At 46.1% G+C, this 21,904-nt stretch overlaps 9 protein-coding genes across 11 annotated transcripts; 5 read left to right on the top strand and 4 right to left on the bottom strand.

Moving 5' to 3' along the window:
• Window positions 1-968: 968 nt before the first annotated feature.
• Window positions 969-1,557, bottom strand: LOC118802082 (histone H2A-like). The gene has a single exon (XM_036562543.1). It carries the CDS (start codon window positions 1,379-1,381, stop codon window positions 995-997), a length of 387 nt encoding a protein of 128 aa, XP_036418436.1. The 5' UTR covers window positions 1,382-1,557; the 3' UTR covers window positions 969-994.
• Window positions 1,558-1,612: 55 nt separating this feature from the next.
• On the bottom strand, window positions 1,613-3,774 carry LOC118802078 (histone H1-like). The gene has a single exon (XM_036562537.1). It carries the CDS (start codon window positions 2,393-2,395, stop codon window positions 1,784-1,786), a length of 612 nt encoding a protein of 203 aa, XP_036418430.1. The 5' UTR covers window positions 2,396-3,774; the 3' UTR covers window positions 1,613-1,783.
• Window positions 3,775-6,689: 2,915 nt separating this feature from the next.
• LOC118802091 (histone H3) lies at window positions 6,690-7,239 on the bottom strand. Its single transcript, XM_036562552.1, has one exon. It carries the CDS (start codon window positions 7,231-7,233, stop codon window positions 6,823-6,825), a length of 411 nt encoding a protein of 136 aa, XP_036418445.1. The 5' UTR covers window positions 7,234-7,239; the 3' UTR covers window positions 6,690-6,822.
• A 518-nt stretch (window positions 7,240-7,757) lies between these two features.
• Window positions 7,758-8,355, bottom strand: LOC118802080 (histone H2A-like). 2 transcript variants are annotated; one of them, XM_036562540.1, is made up of 2 exons: window positions 8,131-8,211; window positions 7,758-8,025 (listed from the first exon to the last, which is right to left on the bottom strand). In XM_036562540.1, the coding sequence occupies exons 1-2, from the start codon at window positions 8,209-8,211 to the stop codon at window positions 7,825-7,827; spliced, it is 282 nt and encodes a 93-aa protein (XP_036418433.1). In that variant the 3' UTR covers window positions 7,758-7,824. The 2 variants fall into 2 exon arrangements, with proteins under 2 accessions (XP_036418433.1, XP_036418432.1); XM_036562539.1 differs by having other exon boundaries at window positions 7,758-8,355.
• A 1,530-nt stretch (window positions 8,356-9,885) lies between these two features.
• On the top strand, window positions 9,886-10,831 carry LOC118802077 (histone H4-like). Its single transcript, XM_036562536.1, has 2 exons — window positions 9,886-9,896; window positions 10,512-10,831. Exons 1-2 carry the CDS (start codon window positions 9,886-9,888, stop codon window positions 10,807-10,809), a joined length of 309 nt encoding a protein of 102 aa, XP_036418429.1. The 3' UTR covers window positions 10,810-10,831.
• A 486-nt stretch (window positions 10,832-11,317) lies between these two features.
• On the top strand, window positions 11,318-11,891 carry LOC118802088 (histone H2B). The gene has a single exon (XM_036562549.1). The coding sequence runs from the start codon at window positions 11,511-11,513 to the stop codon at window positions 11,883-11,885; it is 375 nt and encodes a 124-aa protein (XP_036418442.1). The 5' UTR covers window positions 11,318-11,510; the 3' UTR covers window positions 11,886-11,891.
• A 1,738-nt stretch (window positions 11,892-13,629) lies between these two features.
• On the top strand, window positions 13,630-14,083 carry LOC118802081 (histone H2A-like). 2 transcript variants are annotated; one of them, XM_036562542.1, is made up of 2 exons: window positions 13,630-13,710; window positions 13,816-14,083. In XM_036562542.1, exons 1-2 carry the CDS (start codon window positions 13,630-13,632, stop codon window positions 14,014-14,016), a joined length of 282 nt encoding a protein of 93 aa, XP_036418435.1. In that variant the 3' UTR covers window positions 14,017-14,083. The 2 variants fall into 2 exon arrangements, with proteins under 2 accessions (XP_036418435.1, XP_036418434.1); XM_036562541.1 differs by having other exon boundaries at window positions 13,630-14,083.
• Window positions 14,084-18,066: 3,983 nt separating this feature from the next.
• LOC118802079 (histone H1-like) lies at window positions 18,067-20,217 on the top strand. The gene has a single exon (XM_036562538.1). The coding sequence runs from the start codon at window positions 19,446-19,448 to the stop codon at window positions 20,055-20,057; it is 612 nt and encodes a 203-aa protein (XP_036418431.1). The 5' UTR covers window positions 18,067-19,445; the 3' UTR covers window positions 20,058-20,217.
• Window positions 20,218-20,379: 162 nt separating this feature from the next.
• On the top strand, window positions 20,380-20,948 carry LOC118802084 (histone H2A-like). Its single transcript, XM_036562544.1, has one exon. The coding sequence runs from the start codon at window positions 20,556-20,558 to the stop codon at window positions 20,940-20,942; it is 387 nt and encodes a 128-aa protein (XP_036418437.1). The 5' UTR covers window positions 20,380-20,555; the 3' UTR covers window positions 20,943-20,948.
• The last annotated feature ends 956 nt before the right edge of the window (window positions 20,949-21,904 follow it).

Below are 21,904 nucleotides of genomic sequence, written 5' to 3'. Positions count from 1 at the left end.
GCTCTCCGCGGATACGGCGCGCCAGCTGGATGTCTTTAGGCATGATGGTGACCCTCTTGGCGTGGATGGCGCACAGATTAGTGTCCTCGAACAGACCGACCAAGTAAGCCTCGCTAGCCTCCTGCAGAGCCATAACGGCAGAGCTCTGGAAGCGGAGATCAGTCTTGAAATCCTGAGCGATCTCCCGCACCAGGCGCTGGAAGGGCAGCTTGCGGATGAGCAGCTCTGTGGATTTCTGGTAACGGCGGATCTCCCTGAGAGCCACGGTGCCGGGCCTGTATCGGTGAGGCTTCTTGACGCCGCCTGTGGCCGGGGCGCTTTTGCGCGCAGCCTTGGTCGCCAGCTGCTTCCTCGGGGCTTTGCCACCGGTGGACTTACGAGCTGTCTGCTTGGTTCTTGCCATGGTGTCGAAGTTTGTTTTTTCCAGGAAAAGAATAAACTTCCGCACACATTATGGCTCTTTTAGGCACTGGAACTGCTCGCCGCTCATTGGGCGTCTTGAATGTGCCAGCCTCCTATTGGACGGCCGTTCACTCACCGGCTAAACGCGATTGGGTGTCTCCCCTCGCGCCAAAATTTTGAAAGAAACGAGACTTTGCCCAACGCCGTGGCGAGCTCCTGTATTACAGCCTTTGTGTTCATTTTAATATGTAGCGCTTTTCGAGACTCGAAATTAATTACTTTTCCCTATTTATTATACGTAATTATTACACGCGTTACTCTGGCTTCATTATATGGACGTTTGTGTTTCAATTTGCTTTAGGTGTGAGAGTAGAATGCTTCAAACCCTTACTCAGTATGCAGTCGGGAGACATGGGGTGCTGTGCCTTTTATTTCACGCCGATGTAAACACAGTAAACCTAGATTGATGAACCGCTTTTTCTTTTGGGTGGAGCGGGTAGTTGATAATGAAAAACTGCACTTTTGTCGCTGATGTGGGTGGCTCTTAAAAGAGCCTTTGTTTATACACAAATCAGAGAAAGAGAAAACCAGATTACTTGGTCTTGGCCGCCTTCTCGGTCTTCTTGGGCAACAGGACGGCCTGAATGTTGGGTAGCACGCCACCCTGAGCGATGGTAACACCTCCGAGCAGTTTGTTGAGCTCCTCGTCGTTACGAACGGCCAGTTGCAGGTGACGAGGGATGATACGGGTCTTCTTGTTGTCGCGAGCGGCGTTGCCGGCCAACTCGAGGATCTCAGCGGTCAGATACTCCAGCACAGCAGCCAAGTAGACAGGAGCGCCAGCGCCGACGCGCTCGGCATAGTTGCCTTTGCGCAGAAGCCTGTGCACACGGCCCACGGGGAACTGCAGCCCAGCGCGGGAGGAGCGAGTCTTAGCCTTGGCCCTAGCCTTCCCGCCGGTTTTGCCTCTTCCACTCATTTCGCAGTCCAATCGAGCTCGTCGAATACAGCTAAAATAAAGGGCCCTGGTTTCTGAACACCCTTCATATAGACAAAGCGGCTGCGTTTCTATTGGCTGAAATACAACAACCAATCGTATTATCGCCGTCAAACTCTAGGGCCCGCCCACCGTTCCTGTCCACGTACCCCGCTTCCCCCCTCCCCCTCGTGCTGCCGCCTGTGTGTGTGTGTGTGTGTGTGGCAGAGAGAGAGACAAAGAAGCGTATACGTGTCCTTGTTTTTCCGCCGTTGTCCTACCCCATTCCCCCTCCTATTCTTATCCATGTAATTGCAAAGCTCCTTGAGAGAAAAATGTGGGTGGCTCTTAAAAGAGCCGTTCTGGAGAGAGGAAAAAACAGGACACGAAGGTAAAAAGGTGTGTTTACTTCTTCTTGGGGGCGGCCCTTTTCGCAGCCTTGGGCTTGGCTGCTTTGGGCTTGACCGCCTTCGCTTTCTTCGGGCTCTTGGCCGCCTTTTTCGGGGCCGCCGGCTTCTTGGCTTTCTTGGGAGACTTGGCCACTTTCTTGGCGGCCGCGGGTTTCTTGGCTTTCTTCGGCGATTTCTTGGCGGCTGCGGACTTCTTCGCCGCTACCTTCTTAGGCTTCTTAGCAGCGGCGGGCTTTTTGGCGGCCGCCTTCTTGGCCTTTGGCGCCGCTTTCTTTGCCGGCTTCTTCTTGGGCTCGGCTTGTTTCTTGTTGAGCTTGAAGGAGCCCGAGGCGCCGGTGCCTTTGGTCTGCACCAGAGTGCCCTTCGTCACGAGGCTCTTGACGGCGATCTTGACGCGGGAGTTGTTCTTGTCCACGTCGTAGCCGCCGGCAGCCAGGGCTTTCTTGAGGGCGGCGAGAGACACGCCGCTCCTCTCCTTAGACTGCGAAACAGCCTTTACGATGAGTTCGCCGACGCTGGGGCCGGCTTTCTTGGGCCGGGCGGCGCTTTTCTTCTTGGGAGCTTTGGCCGGTCCGGCGGCGGCTGGAACGGGAGCCACTTCTGCCATCGTTGTGCTTTTGCTGCGAGCGGAGCGAGAATGAGCGCGAACTGCACTGTTCAGAGGAACCTCCCTCTCAGGCGAGGGGTCGGCCCCTTAAAAGCCACATGAGAACGGTGTAGACTCAACCCGGCGGGCACTGTGCAGCCGTGCCTCAGTGACGCGCTCGTACCTGTGTTTTCTCGTGGCATTTATCAGCCAAAATAAGAGCGAAAGCGGCACTTGGCGAGCGTCCAACGGCTCGGTCTTATAGAACAGACTCTGCTGTGTTTCCTCAGTCCGGGAATGGGCGCGCAGCGACGCCTAGTTTCGCAGGGCGCTCTCAAAAGGGCGCCGCGCGCCAGCCGCTCCGTACGAGATGTGGTGTATTTAGCGCAATAATCTGTGAAAAAAGGTGGCAAACGGCGGCGTGAGCCCCCGAAGAGCTCAACGCCGCGTTCGGGGAGAGCCTCGGCGAGGGCGTGAGCGAACTCCGACTGGCCGAGCGCCCCGCTGATTATGGGTAAAACGAGCTTTCTTGGAGCGAGTAAAGCACACGCGTAAACCGGCGGCCGCTGGGGGCAGAGACTGCTCTCTGCTGATGTGCTGTTATATAAATAAACTTTGACTTTACTAGTGAGAAATAATCACAAACTCGTTCTAACCATAATTAGCATTACCCTGACAACTCTTCTCTGTAACTAAACCCCTTCTAATCCTACTAGAAAATGAAGTCATCACAAACCTAGGGGGGACTAGCTGTGAAATACTCCAACTACATCATGAGCCTAAGGCCTAGTTCCAAACCAACTTTTAGTCATTCTAAATTATTCACAAGCTTAATGACATTCCAAATATCTCTCTTCACTCACCCAAACTTCATCATAAGCCTGAGGTCTTGCTCAAATCCTTTTATTATAGGCCCAAAGTTTAAAGGTAGACATGCTTTTGCTTACTATGACCTCAGCAAAAGTCAAGGGTCTTAGCCGAAATCTCCTTTCACTTTATCTAACTTCACCATAAACCCAAGGCCTAGCTCTAAATCTCATATTACTTACTTGAATTACATAATAAGCCTAAGGTCTGGCCTACTCTACAGCATGAGCTTAAAGCCTAGCTCTGTGCCTGATTTTAATTTTCCAACTTCATCAGAAGTCTAATGATACATCTCAGTTCACTCACTCTTACTCCATCGCAAACCTGAAGCCCTGCCCTAAGCTTACTTTGGCATTCTTTAACTGTAGCACTGTAGCTAACTTTAGCCTAACTTTACCACTGTAGCCTAACTTTACTACAAGCCTAGGGCACAGCTCTAAACCTACCATCACTCACTCTATCTATATTATAAGCCTGAGGCCTAGCAGAAAAGCTCATATTGCTCATTCTTACCTCGTCAGAAGCTAAAGGCCTTGCCCTTCACTGACCTTTACATCTTTAATTTCTTAGTAAACCTAAGGCCTAGCTCTATAGCTACTCTTTCTGATTCTATTTTATATTATAAGGCTGAGGCCAAGCTGAAAGGCTACTTTTGCTCACATTAACTTCGTCATAAGCCTAAGACTTAAACTATGCATAGAGTAAGTAACCTAGGACCTATAGAGCCTATAGAGGTTTGTGCTTTATTCTAACTTCCTCATGAACCTTAGGCCTTGCACTGAAACCACTGTTATTTATTTTACTACAATAAAGGCACAAGGCCTAGCTATATGCCTCCTTTCGCTTACGCTAACTTCATCGTAAGCCACAATAAAAAAAATAAACAAACAAACAAACAAATAAATAAATAAATAAATAAATTCCGGCTGACTACATCAGAAGCCCCACTCCTAACTCGAAACTTACTTATTTACCTGCTTTCACTTATTTTGACCTCATCATGTGCCTGGGGCCTAGATGTGCGCCTACACATGCTCACTGTAAACACTTCCAAAGCTTGAAGCCGAGCCCCATACCTACTATTGCTTTATCTAACTTCACCATAAGCCTGGGGCCTAGCTCTGAATCTACTCTTACATACACTCCAACTACGATATAAGCCTGAGGCCTAGCTGGAAGCCTCCTTTTCTTTGTAACTACTTTCATTTCTCCAACTTCATCATGAGTCAAATTGCATGCTTTCGACGTCTTTTCACTCACTAAATCCAACATAAACCAAAGGCCTAGCACTATATCCACTGTTACTTACTCTAGCTGTGAATGAGAATGGGTAAGTAACAGCAGCTAGAGAGCTAGTCCTTAGAGAATTGCTGTTCAATCTAACTTTATCATAAGCAAAAAGCTTTGCTCTAAACCGATTATGTGTTTGACTACATCAGATGCCAGATGCCTAGCTGTGAGGATCATGTTGCTTATCTAACTACATCGTCCACCTAAAGCCTACCCAGTATTATTCGCTCTAACTTCACAATAAGCCAAGGGCCTAGCTCTAAAGCTATCATTACTTACTGTGACTGCATTATAAGCCTGAGGCATAGCCGTCAGCCTCCTTTCGCTTACTCTAACTTTATCCTCAGCTTAATGGCTTTTTCTGTACCTCATTTTACATTCTTCATCGTAAACTTTACTTGGCTCTTAACCTACTAAATCTGTCTACATTACAAGCCTGATGCATAGCTCTAAGCCTGCTTCCGTCTGTTCCAAGCACATCCTGAGTTTAAAGCCTCCCTCTACGTTTATTTATCTTACCTCATGTACCTCCTTTCACTCGTCCTCATTTCATCATACGGCTATGGCCTAGCTCTAAAACTACTTTTGCTTGATTTAAATATGTCATAAGCTTAAAGCTTAGCCTTGAACACAATACTACCAACTCTGACCTCATCATATGCCAGAGGCCTCGCTGTAAACTCACCTTTACTTTCTCTAACTTCAAAACACATCTCTAAACATAGTTTTGCTCACTCTAATTTCTTCATAAGCTTAGGGCATAGCTCTGTAGCTACGGCTACTTTCTCACCATAGCTTCATCAGAAGCATGATATCTTGTTATATTCCTCTTTTCATTCACTTTAGCTACCGTAGAAGCCCAAGGCCTAGATATTACTCATTTATTCATATTATTATTATTATTATTGTTATTCATATTTATATTATTCATAGCTATTATACCTATTATTCACCAACTTCAACTTTAAGACTTCCACTGCAGGCTTGTAGTAAATACAAATAGATTTAGAGTTAGTCCTTAGTCTCATGATCTAGTTAGACTGAACGGAAGGAGGTACATAGCAAGACATTATGCTTACGATGAAATTCGAGTAGTAGCATCACAGCTAGACCTCAAGCTTCCTCAGTTCACTACATTAAGGCCTGGGTGGGGGTGGGGAAGTAAGCCACTCTTTGCTTTTTCTAACATTATCATGAGCATGCGGCCTTGCACTGGTTTTTGCTTACTCTAACGTCAGCAATAGCCTAAGGCTTACCGCTTAACCTCCCTGTATTCACTGGCACTTTATCATTAGTCTGAGGACTAATTTTACTTATTCTAACTACATCATGAGCCTGGCGCCTGGCTCTACATCACAGAGCCAAGGCCTGGCTTCTAACCTACTTTTACTTACTCTCATTTCATCATACGTCTCTGGCCTAGCTGTAAACTTATTTATACTCACTCTAACTTTAACATGACACTAAGGCCTTACCGTAAACCTAGTTTCACTTACACATCAATTTACTCAATTCATCACAAACCTACAGTCTATCTATAAACACACTTTTACTTTGTCTAAATACAACAGAAGCCTGGGGCCTTGCTATGTACCTGTTCATACTTCCTGGAGCGTCATCATAAGCCTAAAACCTAGCTCCAACGTTACTTTGACTCATTCTAACTTCTTCGTTAACCTGATGCCCAGATGTAGAACTACTTTTATTACAGTCTAACAATATCACACGTCTAAATCCATGCTTTAGTCCTAAAGCCTAGCTCAGGGTTTTTTAATTGTGCTTTGGACAACACACCACACTACAGCGTATTCCAACTATTCCCTGCTCCTCTACCCATGATCCAGTTCATAATCACTTGATGAGCTGAATCAGGTGTGCTGAGTCAAGGGACTGCTACTGGGAGAGAAAAATAAACAACACGTTTCAGCACTGAGTAGAGTTAAACGATGCTCTAAATTCACCAGCATAAGAACTGGACATGCACACTAATCTTTATATATGTATATATTTATCCACACATATACATTTTATACATATATATATATATATATATATATATATACACACACACACACACACACACACACACACATACACAATTTGCTCCACTTTATCAGTGTACCATTATCCACACAATAAAGGAACATTAGCAAAAGATCCATTGTCCCATCACAACACTTACAAGACCGCAGGAGTTGCTAGAACACTCGCTCTTTTGGACTGAAACAGCTAAGTGGCTCTTAAAAGAGCCTTTGGGGGGTTTTGAGCAAGTCGTGAGCGCTCCGTTTAATTTAAGCGCGCTCTCCGCGGATACGCCGGGCCAGCTGGATGTCCTTAGGCATGATGGTGACCCTCTTGGCGTGGATGGCGCACAGATTAGTGTCCTCGAACAGACCGACCAAGTAAGCCTCGCTAGCCTCCTGCAGAGCCATAACGGCAGAGCTCTGGAAGCGGAGATCGGTCTTGAAGTCCTGAGCGATCTCCCGCACCAGGCGCTGGAAGGGCAGCTTGCGGATGAGCAGCTCTGTGGATTTCTGGTAACGGCGGATCTCCCTGAGAGCCACGGTGCCGGGCCTGTAGCGGTGAGGCTTCTTGACGCCGCCTGTGGCCGGGGCGCTCTTGCGAGCAGCCTTGGTCGCCAGCTGCTTCCTCGGGGCCTTACCACCGGTGGACTTACGAGCTGTCTGTTTGGTTCTTGCCATGGTATCGAACAACACTTATCTTTCAAAACGAAAGCGAATGATTTCGTGCCCACACCACCGCTCTTTTATGCGTTGGAGCTGCTCTCCGCCCACTGGGCGTCTTGGATGTGACCGCCTCCCATTGGACGGTCGTCCAAGCGTCACTTAAACGCTATTGGGCGTCTTTTGTCGCGCCAACATTTTCACAAGACACCGCCCCAACGCCGTGGCGGGCTTCTGCATCACAGGCAAACTAATAAGCATGATTTTTCTTTCTTCCTTACACGTGGTGTGTAACGTTATTCTGATTTTTGCTTCGTTCTTTATTACACCGCTGTTATTTCACCTCAAGCCGCGCCATTATACAGGCGTTCCTGTGTGTTTCTGTTTGTGTACAATAAGAACTTCCAAACCAAACTTTTTCAGTGTACAACCGCGGGACATGTGGAGACGCTTCGCCTTTTGTTTCACTCTAATGTACACAACAGCCAATCGATCAACGGCCGCGTTTTGGGGGTAGGAAGTAAAGAAAAACTGCACTTTCGTCGCTGATGTGGGTGGCTCTTAAAAGAGCCTTTGTTTATACACAAATCGGAGAAAGAGAAAACCAGATTACTTGGTCTTGGCCGCCTTCTCGGTCTTCTTGGGCAGCAGGACGGCCTGAATGTTGGGCAGCACGCCACCCTGAGCGATAGTCACTCCTCCGAGCAGTTTGTTTAGCTCCTCGTCGTTACGGACAGCCAGCTGCAGGTGACGAGGGATAATACGAGTCTTCTTGTTGTCGCGAGCGGCGTTACCGGCCAACTCGAGGATCTCAGCGGTCAGATACTCCAGCACAGCAGCCAAGTAGACGGGTGCGCCGGCACCGACGCGCTCGGCATAGTTGCCTTTGCGCAGAAGCCTGTGCACACGGCCCACGGGGAACTGCAGGCCAGCGCGGGAGGAGCGAGTCTTGGCTTTGGCCCTAGCCTTCCCGCCGGTTTTGCCTCTTCCACTCATGTTGCCTTTCAACTGTGTTTATCGAAGTAGGTTGAAATGAACAGCTCTGGTCTCCGAACGCCTTTCATATAGGCAAAGCGGCTGCGTTTCTATTGGCTGAAATGCGACGGCCTCCAACAACCAATCCCATTAGCGCCTTCAAACTCTAGCGTCCGCCCGCTTGTCTTCGCCAAGTCCCCCCCCCCATCTGTTTACAATGAAGGATTAGAAAATGTAGCTTTACATGACTCCTTCTATCACTGTGTAATTTCATTAATCTTTAAAAAGGGGGATCGCAGTGATCTGGACAACTGGCGACAAATAAGTTTAATGAATATAGATTATAAAATCTTGGCTAAAGTGATAGTAAACGGAATGTCAGAAGTCATGAATGAAATCATTGAGGTCGAGCAAACGTGCAATAAAAGAGAGATACATGTGGGATAATCTGCGTGCAATTAGAGACATAATCACAACTAAGAGAGATCAGGACTTTTATATAGTTGGACTAGATCAGAAAAAAGGCTTTTGATTTCCTCTCTAGAGATTATCTGTGGATTGTTTTAAAACACTATGGTTTCCTGGAGAAGTTCATTAATATGATAAAGTTGTTACATAAAGAATCTAAAGTCCAGATTAATGTAAACGGGATTTTAACTAAGGATTTTAAAATAGATAGATGAGTGAAGCAGGGGTGTCCTCTAAGCTCTGCTCTGTATGTGATTGCTGCCAGCCCCCTGCTGCACAAAAGCCCAGAGCCCAGGCTGCAGGGAGTCCAGCTCTCAACCGCAAAGCCACTGAAAATCTCTGCATATGCAGATGACGTCACAGTCTTTGTTAGAAATCAAGCTGAGTTAGACGTCATCAGAGAACATTTTAATACTTATGAAGCAGTAGCTGGGGCAAAGTTAAACAACAGCAAGAGTGAGGCTGTGTGGATAGGAGAGGGAGATCCTGGGATTAACGGATTTTAAACAGAAAGTGCAACAAAACAAACTGGGAGAAAAAAGAACAGGAAATTAAAACAGAATTAGAAAAATGGAAAATCTCAAATTATAAGAGTAGGATTCAAATAATTAAGATGTTTTTTTTTTTTATCTAAGTTGTTTTTAGCTACTATTTTCCCTCCAGATGATAAATTTGTGATGAGATTAAACAAAATGTGTGTTCGTTTTATTTGGGGAGGCAACAGGGAAGTTACTAAGCAAGAGGTCTTATATAAACCCCGAGAGAAAGGAGGCCTCAGTGCGGTGGAGCTGGGGAGAATAGCCTTTTGTAAAAATGTAGCTCAAGCCATGAGCAGAAACTCAGAATGGATAGGGAATAAAAAGTCTTGGGAGAAGAAAAAGGGCAAGGCGAGGCAAAACACCCCTTCTTTTAAGTTAGTTTATGGTGATTTTATATCAAAATATGAACAATTAAATATTGATTGGAAGAATTCCCCAAATAAAACAATTTATAAAATCATACAGGACAGTGATTATGGAGAGTGTGTAAAATCATTGCAAATGGTATAAATAGACAAGCAGATTGGATTGGAAATATTACCAACTGGAATCAAAAAAAGGGTCGTGCTAGAACATCAGTATAACAAGTTGTTATATGGTGATTTTATAAACAAATAAAAACATTTAGATAAAGATTGGATTAATGATTCAAATAAAAAGATATATGGGTTAATAACTGATGAAGAGTATGGCTCAAAGGTAGAATTTAGAAACCTTGTAGGAGAAGAAAATTACACGTGTATTAAAAATCGTCTATGTAAAAAACTTTCTGACAGACACGGAGATCTCTCATGGCTGATGGCAGTAAGAAGGCTGCCAGTGAGAGCTGTAGTAAGATGGAGCTGCTTTGTGAAACCACTTTATGCCCCATGCCAAATTGCCAAGAAGAAGAGACTTCAGACCATTTTTTATTTAACTGTTATCGCTCTCAAGAAGTGTGGGAGATGGTTAAGGATATGGGTTTAGAAATAAATATACATATGAAATCTATAATATATGGGATTTTTGATGAAAAAGTAGATAACAGGAAACCTGAGTTCTTGTGGTTTGTCATCGCTATTGTAAAGTCTAAACTATGGAAAACAAGATGTCGGATGACCATAGACCAACAATTCGTCTCCAGCGAAAACGTTTTTAAACAAATTAAAATTGAACTAAAGAGACTGCGGACGTTGAACACGCCATTCAAAGACGCTGACTTATGGGACATTTTTAAATAGTAAGGTGTTAAGGTATGTATATGTACGCTGTCTTTATTATGCTCTGTCTGTTTATATGTTGAATTGTTGCTAACTAAATCAAGTTTCTCTTAAGAAAGGGTGGTAAGTGTCTCGGTAAAGGAGGCACTAAACGTCACCGTAAAGTGCTCCGCGATAACATCCAGGGCATCACCAAGCCGGCTATTCGCCGCTTGGCTCGCCGTGGCGGCGTCAAGCGTATTTCAGGTCTGATCTACGAGGAGACCCACGGTGTGCTCAAGGTGTTCTTGGAGAACGTGATCAGGGACGCCGTCACCTACACCGAGCATGCCAAGAGAAAGACCGTCACCGCCATGGATGTGGTGTACGCCCTGAAGCGTCAGGGACGCACTCTGTACGGCTTCGGAGGTTAAACGCTCGACTCGAACAACGCTAAACCCACCAAAAGAGCTGCTTTGTATGATCTCTTTAGCGGAAATGATCGTATCAAAATTTCTTTTGTGATAGCGTGTTATGTATGTGTATATATATATATATATATATATATATACACAAATGGAAAGGGAGTTGGGGAGAATCTTATTATTATACTAACGTGAACGTTGAACGCGCCTAGAAGTGTTAAAAATTGGGCAATGTTTTAATGCGCTTTTATGAGTTTATGAGAGTTACCTTTTAAAGACGGATAGGCGTCTAACGCTCGAACAACAGAAGAGAGGAGGGGAGAATATTTCAACTAGCTTCACGGTTCCCACTAGTGTTATAAACTATCGTTTTATGCACCTGTGTGAGTTAGTGAGTGTTTAGCTTACGTGCGTGTGTGTACATGTGGAAGGGGAAAAAGACAACACAATACAAGCCTGACGGGCACAAATCTATCGTACAGAACACACGGTAACTAAGAAAGCGCGGGAAGGTGAACAAAGGAAAAGTCTTTAGCTGGTGGGGGGAGGAAGAGGAGAGGGGTTGGGCGAGAGCTGGGAGTTGTCCGCAAAGGTGCCTTTGTTTGCTGTCCATTGATTGTCTATTTGTCTATTTGAATATCGAAGTCTAAATAAGCCGTCCCCGAGCGGCCTTCTTCATTCTTCAGTTTTTGTTGGAGAACGAGAGAATAATGCCGGAGCCTGCGAAGTCCGCGCCGAAGAAGGGCTCCAAGAAAGCCGTGACCAAGACGGCTGGTAAGGGAGGCAAGAAGCGCAGAAAGTCTAGGAAGGAGAGTTATGCCATTTACGTGTACAAAGTGCTGAAGCAGGTCCACCCCGACACCGGTATCTCCTCCAAGGCGATGGGTATCATGAACTCGTTTGTCAACGACATTTTCGAGCGCATCGCCGGCGAGTCATCTCGTTTGGCTCATTACAACAAACGCTCCACCATTACATCCAGGGAGATCCAGACCGCCGTGCGTCTGCTTCTTCCCGGTGAGCTGGCCAAGCACGCCGTGTCCGAGGGCACCAAGGCCGTCACCAAGTACACCAGCTCCAAGTAAGAAGTGACCAAGACTTCATCAAACTCAACGGCTCTTTTAAGAGCCACCCACGGTTTCGCTTGAAGGGCTGTTTTTTAATTTCTGTGTGTGTGTTGTGCATGAGAATGAAAGCGCGATTTGTTTGAAGGCGGGGGGTGTATGGGGGAAATGTTACATAAGGTTTTTGTGTACCTTTCTGCGCAATGTCTTTGCATGTAGTTTCTCTAGTGTTTGGGTATAAAATGTTTTCTACACAGACTTGTCCTTCAGTGTGTTAAGTGCTTGTAATTGAACATCTCTCCATAATCACTGTCCTGTATGATTTTATAAATTGTTTTATTTGGGGAATTCTTCCAATCAATATTTAATTGTTCATATTTTGATATAAAATCACCATAAACTAACTTAAAAGAAGGGGTGTTTTGCCTCGCCTTGCCCTTTTTCTTCTCCCAAGACTTTTTATTCCCTATCCATTCTGAGTTTCTGCTCATGGCTTGAGCTACATTTTTACAAAAGGCTATTCTCCCCAGCTCCACCGCACTGAGGCCTCCTTTCTCTCGGGGTTTATATAAGACCTCTTGCTTAGTAACTTCCCTGTTGCCTCCCCAAATAAAACGAACACACATTTTGTTTAATCTCATCACAAATTTATCATCTGGAGGGAAAATAGTAGCTAAAAACAACTTAGATAAAAAAAAAAAACATCTTAATTATTTGAATCCTACTCTTATAATTTGAGATTTTCCATTTTTCTAATTCTGTTTTAATTTCCTGTTCTTTTTTCTCCCAGTTTGTTTTGTTGCACTTTCTGTTTAAAATCCGTTAATCCCAGGATCTCCCTCTCCTATCCACACAGCCTCACTCTTGCTGTTGTTTAACTTTGCCCCAGCTACTGCTTCATAAGTATTAAAATGTTCTCTGATGACGTCTAACTCAGCTTGATTTCTAACAAAGACTGTGACGTCATCTGCATATGCAGAGATTTTCAGTGGCTTTGCGGTTGAGAGCTGGACTCCCTGCAGCCTGGGCTCTGGGCTTTTGTGCAGCAGGGGGCTGGCAGCAATCACATACAGAGCAGAGCTTAGAGGACACCCCTGCTTCACTCATCTATCTATTTTAAAATCCTTAGTTAAAATCCCGTTTACATTAATCTGGACTTTAGATTCTTTATGTAACAACTTTATCATATTAATGAACTTCTCCAGGAAACCATAGTGTTTTAAAACAATCCACAGATAATCTCTAGAGAGGAAATCAAAAGCCTTTTTTCTGATCTAGTCCAACTATATAAAAGTCCTGATCTCTCTTAGTTGTGATTATGTCTCTAATTGCACGCAGATTATCCCACATGTATCTCTCTTTTATTGCACGTTTGCTCGACCTCAATGATTTCATTCATGACTTCTGACATTCTGTTTACTATCACTTTAGCCAAGATTTTATAATCTATATTCATTAAACTTATTTGTCGCCAGTTGTCCAGATCACTGCGATCCCCCTTTTTAAAGATTAATGAAATTACACAGTGATAGAAGGAGTCATGTAAAGCTACATTTTCTAATCCTTCATTGTAAACAGATGGGGGGGGGGACTTGGCGAAGACAAGCGGGCGGACGCTAGAGTTTGAAGGCGCTAATGGGATTGGTTGTTGGAGGCCGTCGCATTTCAGCCAATAGAAACGCAGCCGCTTTGCCTATATGAAAGGCGTTCGAAGACCAGAGCTGTTCATTTCAGCCTACTTCGATAAACACAGTTGAAAGGCAACATGAGTGGAAGAGGCAAAACCGGCGGGAAGGCTAGGGCCAAAGCCAAGACTCGCTCCTCCCGCGCTGGCCTGCAGTTCCCCGTGGGCCGCGTGCACAGGCTTCTGCGCAAAGGCAACTATGCCGAGCGCGTCGGTGCCGGCGCACCCGTCTACTTGGCTGCTGTGCTGGAGTATCTGACCGCTGAGATCCTCGAGTTGGCCGGTAACGCCGCTCGCGACAACAAGAAGACTCGTATTATCCCTCGTCACCTGCAGCTGGCTGTCCGTAACGACGAGGAGCTAAACAAACTGCTCGGAGGAGTGACTATCGCTCAGGGTGGCGTGCTGCCCAACATTCAGGCCGTCCTGCTGCCCAAGAAGACCGAGAAGGCGGCCAAGACCAAGTAATCTGGTTTTCTCTTTCTCCGATTTGTATAGAAACAAAGGCTCTTTTAAGAGCCACCCACATCAGCGACGAAAGTGCAGTTTTTCTTTACTTCCTGCTTTCCAAAACGCGGCCGTTGATCGATTGGCTGTTGTGTACATTAGAGTGAAACAAAAGGCGAAGCGTCTCCACATGTCCCGCGGTTGTACACTGAAAAAGTTTGGTTTGGAAGTTCTTATTGTACACAAACAGAAACACACAGGAACGCCTGTATAATGGCGCGGCTTGAGGTGAAATAACAGCGGTGTAATAAAGAACGAAGCAAAAATCAGAATAACGTTACACACCACGTGTAAGGAAGAAAGAAAAATCATGCTTATTAGTTTGGCTGTGATGCAGAAGCCCGCCACGGCGTTGGGGCGGTGTCTTGTGAAAATGTTGGCGCGACAAAAGACGCCCAATAGCGTTTAAGTGACGCTTGGACGACCGTCCAATGGGAGGCGGTCACATCCAAGACGCCCAGTGGGCGGAGAGCAGCTCCAACGCATAAAAGAGCGGTGGTGTGGACACGAAATCATTCGCTTTCGTTTTGAAAGATAAGTGTTGTCCGATACCATGGCAAGAACCAAACAGACAGCTCGTAAGTCCACCGGTGGTAAGGCCCCGAGGAAGCAGCTGGCGACCAAGGCTGCTCGCAAGAGCGCCCCGGCCACAGGCGGCGTCAAGAAGCCTCACCGATACAGGCCCGGCACCGTGGCTCTCAGGGAGATCCGCCGTTACCAGAAATCCACAGAGCTGCTCATCCGCAAGCTGCCCTTCCAGCGCCTGGTGCGGGAGATCGCTCAGGACTTCAAGACCGATCTCCGCTTCCAGAGCTCTGCCGTTATGGCTCTGCAGGAGGCTAGCGAGGCTTACTTGGTCGGTCTGTTCGAGGACACTAATCTGTGCGCCATCCACGCCAAGAGGGTCACCATCATGCCTAAGGACATCCAGCTGGCGCGCCGTATCCGCGGAGAGCGCGCTTAAATTAAACGGAGCGCTCACGACTTGCTCAAAACCCCCCAAAGGCTCTTTTAAGAGCCACTTAGCTGTTTCAGTCCAAAAGAGCGAGTGTTCTAGCAACTCCTGCGGTCTTGTAAGTGTTGTGATGGGACAATGGATCTTTTGCTAATGTTCCTTTATTGTGTGGATAATGGTGCACTGATAAAGTGGAGCAAATGTGTGTGTGTGTGTGTGTGTGTGTATATATATATATATATATATATATATATATATGTATAAAATGTATATGTGTGGATAAATATATACATATATAAAGATTAGTGTGCATGTCCAGTTCTTATGCTGGTGAATTTAGAGCATCGTTTAACTCTACTCAGTGCTGAAACGTGTTGTTTATTTTTCTCTCCCAGTAGCAGTCCCTTGACTCAGCACACCTGATTCAGCTCATCAAGTGATTATGAACTGGATCATGGGTAGAGGAGCAGGGAATAGTTGGAATACGCTGTAGTGTGGTGTGTTGTCCAAAGCACAATTAAAAAACCCTGAGCTAGGCTTTAGGACTAAAGCATGGATTTAGACGTGTGATATTGTTAGACTGTAATAAAAGTAGTTCTACATCTGGGCATCAGGTTAACGAAGAAGTTAGAATGAGTCAAAGTAACGTTGGAGCTAGGTTTTAGGCTTATGATGACGCTCCAGGAAGTATGAACAGGTACATAGCAAGGCCCCAGGCTTCTGTTGTATTTAGACAAAGTAAAAGTGTGTTTATAGATAGACTGTAGGTTTGTGATGAATTGAGTAAATTGATGTGTAAGTAAAACTAGGTTTACGGTAAGGCCTTAGTGTCATGTTAAAGTTAGAGTGAGTATAAATAAGTTTACAGCTAGGCCAGAGACGTATGATGAAATGAGAGTAAGTAAAAGTAGGTTAGAAGCCAGGCCTTGGCTCTGTGATGTAGAGCCAGGCGCCAGGCTCATGATGTAGTTAGAATAAGTAAAATTAGTCCTCAGACTAATGATAAAGTGCCAGTGAATACAGGGAGGTTAAGCGGTAAGCCTTAGGCTATTGCTGACGTTAGAGTAAGCAAAAACCAGTGCAAGGCCGCATGCTCATGATAATGTTAGAAAAAGCAAAGGGTGGCTTACTTCCCCACCCCCACCCAGGCCTTAATGTAGTGAACTGAGGAAGCTTGAGGTCTAGCTGTGATGCTACTACTCGAATTTCATCGTAAGCATAATGTCTTGCTATGTACCTCCTTCCGTTCAGTCTAACTAGATCATGAGACTAAGGACTAACTCTAAATCTATTTGTATTTACTACAAGCCTGCAGTGGAAGTCTTAAAGTTGAAGTTGGTGAATAATAGGTATAATAGCTATGAATAATATAAATATGAATAACAATAATAATAATAATAATATGAATAAATGAGTAATATCTAGGCCTTGGGCTTCTACGGTAGCTAAAGTGAATGAAAAGAGGAATATAACAAGATATCATGCTTCTGATGAAGCTATGGTGAGAAAGTAGCCGTAGCTACAGAGCTATGCCCTAAGCTTATGAAGAAATTAGAGTGAGCAAAACTATGTTTAGAGATGTGTTTTGAAGTTAGAGAAAGTAAAGGTGAGTTTACAGCGAGGCCTCTGGCATATGATGAGGTCAGAGTTGGTAGTATTGTGTTCAAGGCTAAGCTTTAAGCTTATGACATATTTAAATCAAGCAAAAGTAGTTTTAGAGCTAGGCCATAGCCGTATGATGAAATGAGGACGAGTGAAAGGAGGTACATGAGGTAAGATAAATAAACGTAGAGGGAGGCTTTAAACTCAGGATGTGCTTGGAACAGACGGAAGCAGGCTTAGAGCTATGCATCAGGCTTGTAATGTAGACAGATTTAGTAGGTTAAGAGCCAAGTAAAGTTTACGATGAAGAATGTAAAATGAGGTACAGAAAAAGCCATTAAGCTGAGGATAAAGTTAGAGTAAGCGAAAGGAGGCTGACGGCTATGCCTCAGGCTTATAATGCAGTCACAGTAAGTAATGATAGCTTTAGAGCTAGGCCCTTGGCTTATTGTGAAGTTAGAGCGAATAATACTGGGTAGGCTTTAGGTGGACGATGTAGTTAGATAAGCAACATGATCCTCACAGCTAGGCATCTGGCATCTGATGTAGTCAAACACATAATCGGTTTAGAGCAAAGCTTTTTGCTTATGATAAAGTTAGATTGAACAGCAATTCTCTAAGGACTAGCTCTCTAGCTGCTGTTACTTACCCATTCTCATTCACAGCTAGAGTAAGTAACAGTGGATATAGTGCTAGGCCTTTGGTTTATGTTGGATTTAGTGAGTGAAAAGACGTCGAAAGCATGCAATTTGACTCATGATGAAGTTGGAGAAATGAAAGTAGTTACAAAGAAAAGGAGGCTTCCAGCTAGGCCTCAGGCTTATATCGTAGTTGGAGTGTATGTAAGAGTAGATTCAGAGCTAGGCCCCAGGCTTATGGTGAAGTTAGATAAAGCAATAGTAGGTATGGGGCTCGGCTTCAAGCTTTGGAAGTGTTTACAGTGAGCATGTGTAGGCGCACATCTAGGCCCCAGGCACATGATGAGGTCAAAATAAGTGAAAGCAGGTAAATAAGTAAGTTTCGAGTTAGGAGTGGGGCTTCTGATGTAGTCAGCCGGAATTTATTTATTTATTTATTTATTTGTTTGTTTGTTTGTTTGTTTGTTTATTTTTTTTATTGTGGCTTACGATGAAGTTAGCGTAAGCGAAAGGAGGCATATAGCTAGGCCTTGTGCCTTTATTGTAGTAAAATAAATAACAGTGGTTTCAGTGCAAGGCCTAAGGTTCATGAGGAAGTTAGAATAAAGCACAAACCTCTATAGGCTCTATAGGTCCTAGGTTACTTACTCTATGCATAGTTTAAGTCTTAGGCTTATGACGAAGTTAATGTGAGCAAAAGTAGCCTTTCAGCTTGGCCTCAGCCTTATAATATAAAATAGAATCAGAAAGAGTAGCTATAGAGCTAGGCCTTAGGTTTACTAAGAAATTAAAGATGTAAAGGTCAGTGAAGGGCAAGGCCTTTAGCTTCTGACGAGGTAAGAATGAGCAATATGAGCTTTTCTGCTAGGCCTCAGGCTTATAATATAGATAGAGTGAGTGATGGTAGGTTTAGAGCTGTGCCCTAGGCTTGTAGTAAAGTTAGGCTACAGTGGTAAAGTTAGGCTAAAGTTAGCTACAGTGCTACAGTTAAAGAATGCCAAAGTAAGCTTAGGGCAGGGCTTCAGGTTTGCGATGGAGTAAGAGTGAGTGAACTGAGATGTATCATTAGACTTCTGATGAAGTTGGAAAATTAAAATCAGGCACAGAGCTAGGCTTTAAGCTCATGCTGTAGAGTAGGCCAGACCTTAGGCTTATTATGTAATTCAAGTAAGTAATATGAGATTTAGAGCTAGGCCTTGGGTTTATGGTGAAGTTAGATAAAGTGAAAGGAGATTTCGGCTAAGACCCTTGACTTTTGCTGAGGTCATAGTAAGCAAAAGCATGTCTACCTTTAAACTTTGGGCCTATAATAAAAGGATTTGAGCAAGACCTCAGGCTTATGATGAAGTTTGGGTGAGTGAAGAGAGATATTTGGAATGTCATTAAGCTTGTGAATAATTTAGAATGACTAAAAGTTGGTTTGGAACTAGGCCTTAGGCTCATGATGTAGTCGGAGTATTTCACAACTAGTTCCCCCTAGGTTTGTGATGACTTCATTTTCTAGTAGGATTAGAAGGGGTTTAGTTACAGAGAAGAGTTGTCAGGGTAATGCTAATTATGGTTAGAACGAGTTTGTGATTATTTCTCACTAGTAAAGTCAAAGTTTATTTATATAACAGCACATCAGCAGAGAGCAGTCTCTGCCCCCAGCGGCCGCCGGTTTACGCGTGTGCTTTACTCGCTCCAAGAAAGCTCGTTTTACCCATAATCAGCGGGGCGCTCGGCCAGTCGGAGTTCGCTCACGCCCTCGCCGAGGCTCTCCCCGAACGCGGCGTTGAGCTCTTCGGGGGCTCACGCCGCCGTTTGCCACCTTTTTTCACAGATTATTGCGCTAAATACACCACATCTCGTACGGAGCGGCTGGCGCGCGGCGCCCTTTTGAGAGCGCCCTGCGAAACTAGGCGTCGCTGCGCGCCCATTCCCGGACTGAGGAAACACAGCAGAGTCTGTTCTATAAGACCGAGCCGTTGGACGCTCGCCAAGTGCCGCTTTCGCTCTTATTTTGGCTGATAAATGCCACGAGAAAACACAAGTACGAGCGCGTCACTGAGGCACGGCTGCACAGCGCCCGCCGGGCTGAGTCTACACCGTTCTCATGTGGCTTTTAAGGGGCCGACCCTTCGCCTGAGAGGGAGGTTCCTCTGAACAGTGCAGTTCGCGCTCATTCTCGCTCCGCTCGCAGCAAAAGCACAACGATGGCAGAAGTGGCTCCCGCTCCGGCCGCCGCCGCACCGGCCAAAGCTCCCAAGAAGAAAAGCGCCGCCCGGCCCAAGAAAGCCGGCCCCAGCGTCGGCGAACTCATCGTAAAGGCTGTTTCTCAGTCTAAGGAGAGGAGCGGCGTGTCTCTCGCCGCCCTCAAGAAAGCCCTGGCTGCCGGCGGCTACGACGTGGACAAGAACAACTCCCGCGTCAAGATCGCCGTCAAGAGCCTCGTGACGAAGGGCACTCTGGTGCAGACCAAAGGCACCGGCGCCTCGGGCTCCTTCAAGCTCAACAAGAAACAAGCCGAGCCCAAGAAGAAGCCGGCAAAGAAAGCGGCGCCAAAAGTCAAGAAGGCGGCCGCCAAAAAGCCCGCCGCTGCTAAGAAGCCTAAGAAGGTAGCGGCGAAGAAGCCCGCAGCCGCCAAGAAATCGCCGAAGAAAGCCAAGAAACCCGTGGCCGCCAAGAAAGTGGCCAAGTCTCCCAAGAAAGCCAAGAAGCCGGCGGCCCCGAAAAAGGCGGCCAAGAGCCCGAAGAAACCAAAGGCGGTCAAGCCGAAAGCAGCCAAGCCCAAGGTGGCGAAAAAGGCCGCCCCCAAGAAGAAGTAAACACGCCGTTTTACCTTGGTGTCCTGTTTTCCCCCCCCCTCCAAAACGGCTCTTTTAAGAGCCACCCACATTTTCGTCTCGAAGAGCTTGATTTTCATTCTTTCTGTCATAATTACTAAATAATGATATTGTACAAAAATAAACTCCATTCTTAACATAATAAATGAGCTGCCATTTGCAATTACATGGATGAGAATAGGAGGGGGAATGGGGTAGGACAACGGCGGAAAAACAAGGACACGTATACGCTTCTTTGTCTCTCTCTCTGCCACACACACACACACACACACACACACACAGGCGGCAGCACGAGGGGGAGGGGGGAAGCGGGGTACGTGGACAGGAACGGTGGGCGGGCCCTAGAGTTTGACGGCGATAATACGATTGGTTGTTGTATTTCAGCCAATAGAAACGCAGCCGCTTTGTCTATATGAAGGGTGTTCAGAAACCAGGGCCCTTTATTTTAGCTGTGTTCGACGAGCTCGATTGGACTGCGAAATGAGTGGAAGAGGCAAAACCGGCGGGAAGGCTAGGGCCAAGGCTAAGACTCGCTCCTCCCGCGCTGGGCTGCAGTTCCCCGTGGGCCGTGTGCACAGGCTTCTGCGCAAAGGCAACTATGCCGAGCGCGTCGGCGCTGGCGCTCCTGTCTACTTGGCTGCTGTGCTGGAGTATCTGACCGCTGAGATCCTCGAGTTGGCCGGCAACGCCGCTCGCGACAACAAGAAGACCCGTATCATCCCTCGTCACCTGCAACTGGCCGTTCGTAACGACGAGGAGCTCAACAAACTGCTCGGAGGTGTTACCATCGCTCAGGGTGGCGTGCTACCCAACATTCAGGCCGTCCTGTTGCCCAAGAAGACCGAGAAGGCGGCCAAGACCAAGTAATCTGGTTTTCTCTTTCTCTGATTTGTGTATAAACAAAGGCTCTTTTAAGAGCCACCCACATCAGCGACAAAAGTGCAGTTTTTCATTATCAACTACCCGCTCCACCCAAAAGAAAAAGCGGTTCATCAATCTAGGTTTACTGTGTTTACATCGGCGTGAAATAAAAGGCACAGCACCCCATGTCTCCCGACTGCATACTGAGTAAGGGTTTGAAGCATTCTACTCTCACACCTAAAGCAAATTGAAACACAAACGTCCATATAATGAAGCCAGAGTAACGCGTGTAATAATTACGTGTAATAAATAGGGAAAAGTAATTAATTTCGAGTCTCGAAAAGCGCTACATATTAAAATGAACACAAAGGCTGTAATACAGGAGCTCGCCACGGCGTTGGGCAAAGTCTCGTTTCTTTCAAAATTTTGGCGCGAGGGGAGACACCCAATCGCGTTTAGCCGGTGAGTGAACGGCCGTCCAATAGGAGGCTGGCACATTCAAGACGCCCAATGAGCGGCGAGCAGTTCCAGTGCCTAAAAGAGCCATAATGTGTGCGGAAGTTTATTCTTTTCCTGGAAAAAACAAACTTCGACACCATGGCAAGAACCAAGCAGACAGCTCGTAAGTCCACCGGTGGCAAAGCCCCGAGGAAGCAGCTGGCGACCAAGGCTGCGCGCAAAAGCGCCCCGGCCACAGGCGGCGTCAAGAAGCCTCACCGATACAGGCCCGGCACCGTGGCTCTCAGGGAGATCCGCCGTTACCAGAAATCCACAGAGCTGCTCATCCGCAAGCTGCCCTTCCAGCGCCTGGTGCGGGAGATCGCTCAGGATTTCAAGACTGATCTCCGCTTCCAGAGCTCTGCCGTTATGGCTCTGCAGGAGGCTAGCGAGGCTTACTTGGTCGGTCTGTTCGAGGACACTAATCTGTGCGCCATCCACGCCAAGAGGGTCACCATCATGCCTAAAGA

Source organism: Colossoma macropomum, unplaced genomic scaffold (assembly GCF_904425465.1).
Source record: "Colossoma macropomum unplaced genomic scaffold, Colossoma_macropomum, whole genome shotgun sequence".
Taxonomy (NCBI): Eukaryota; Metazoa; Chordata; class Actinopteri; order Characiformes; family Serrasalmidae; genus Colossoma; species Colossoma macropomum.
Note: the sequence above shows the minus strand (reverse complement) of the source record. Positions and strands in the feature narration are given on the sequence as shown.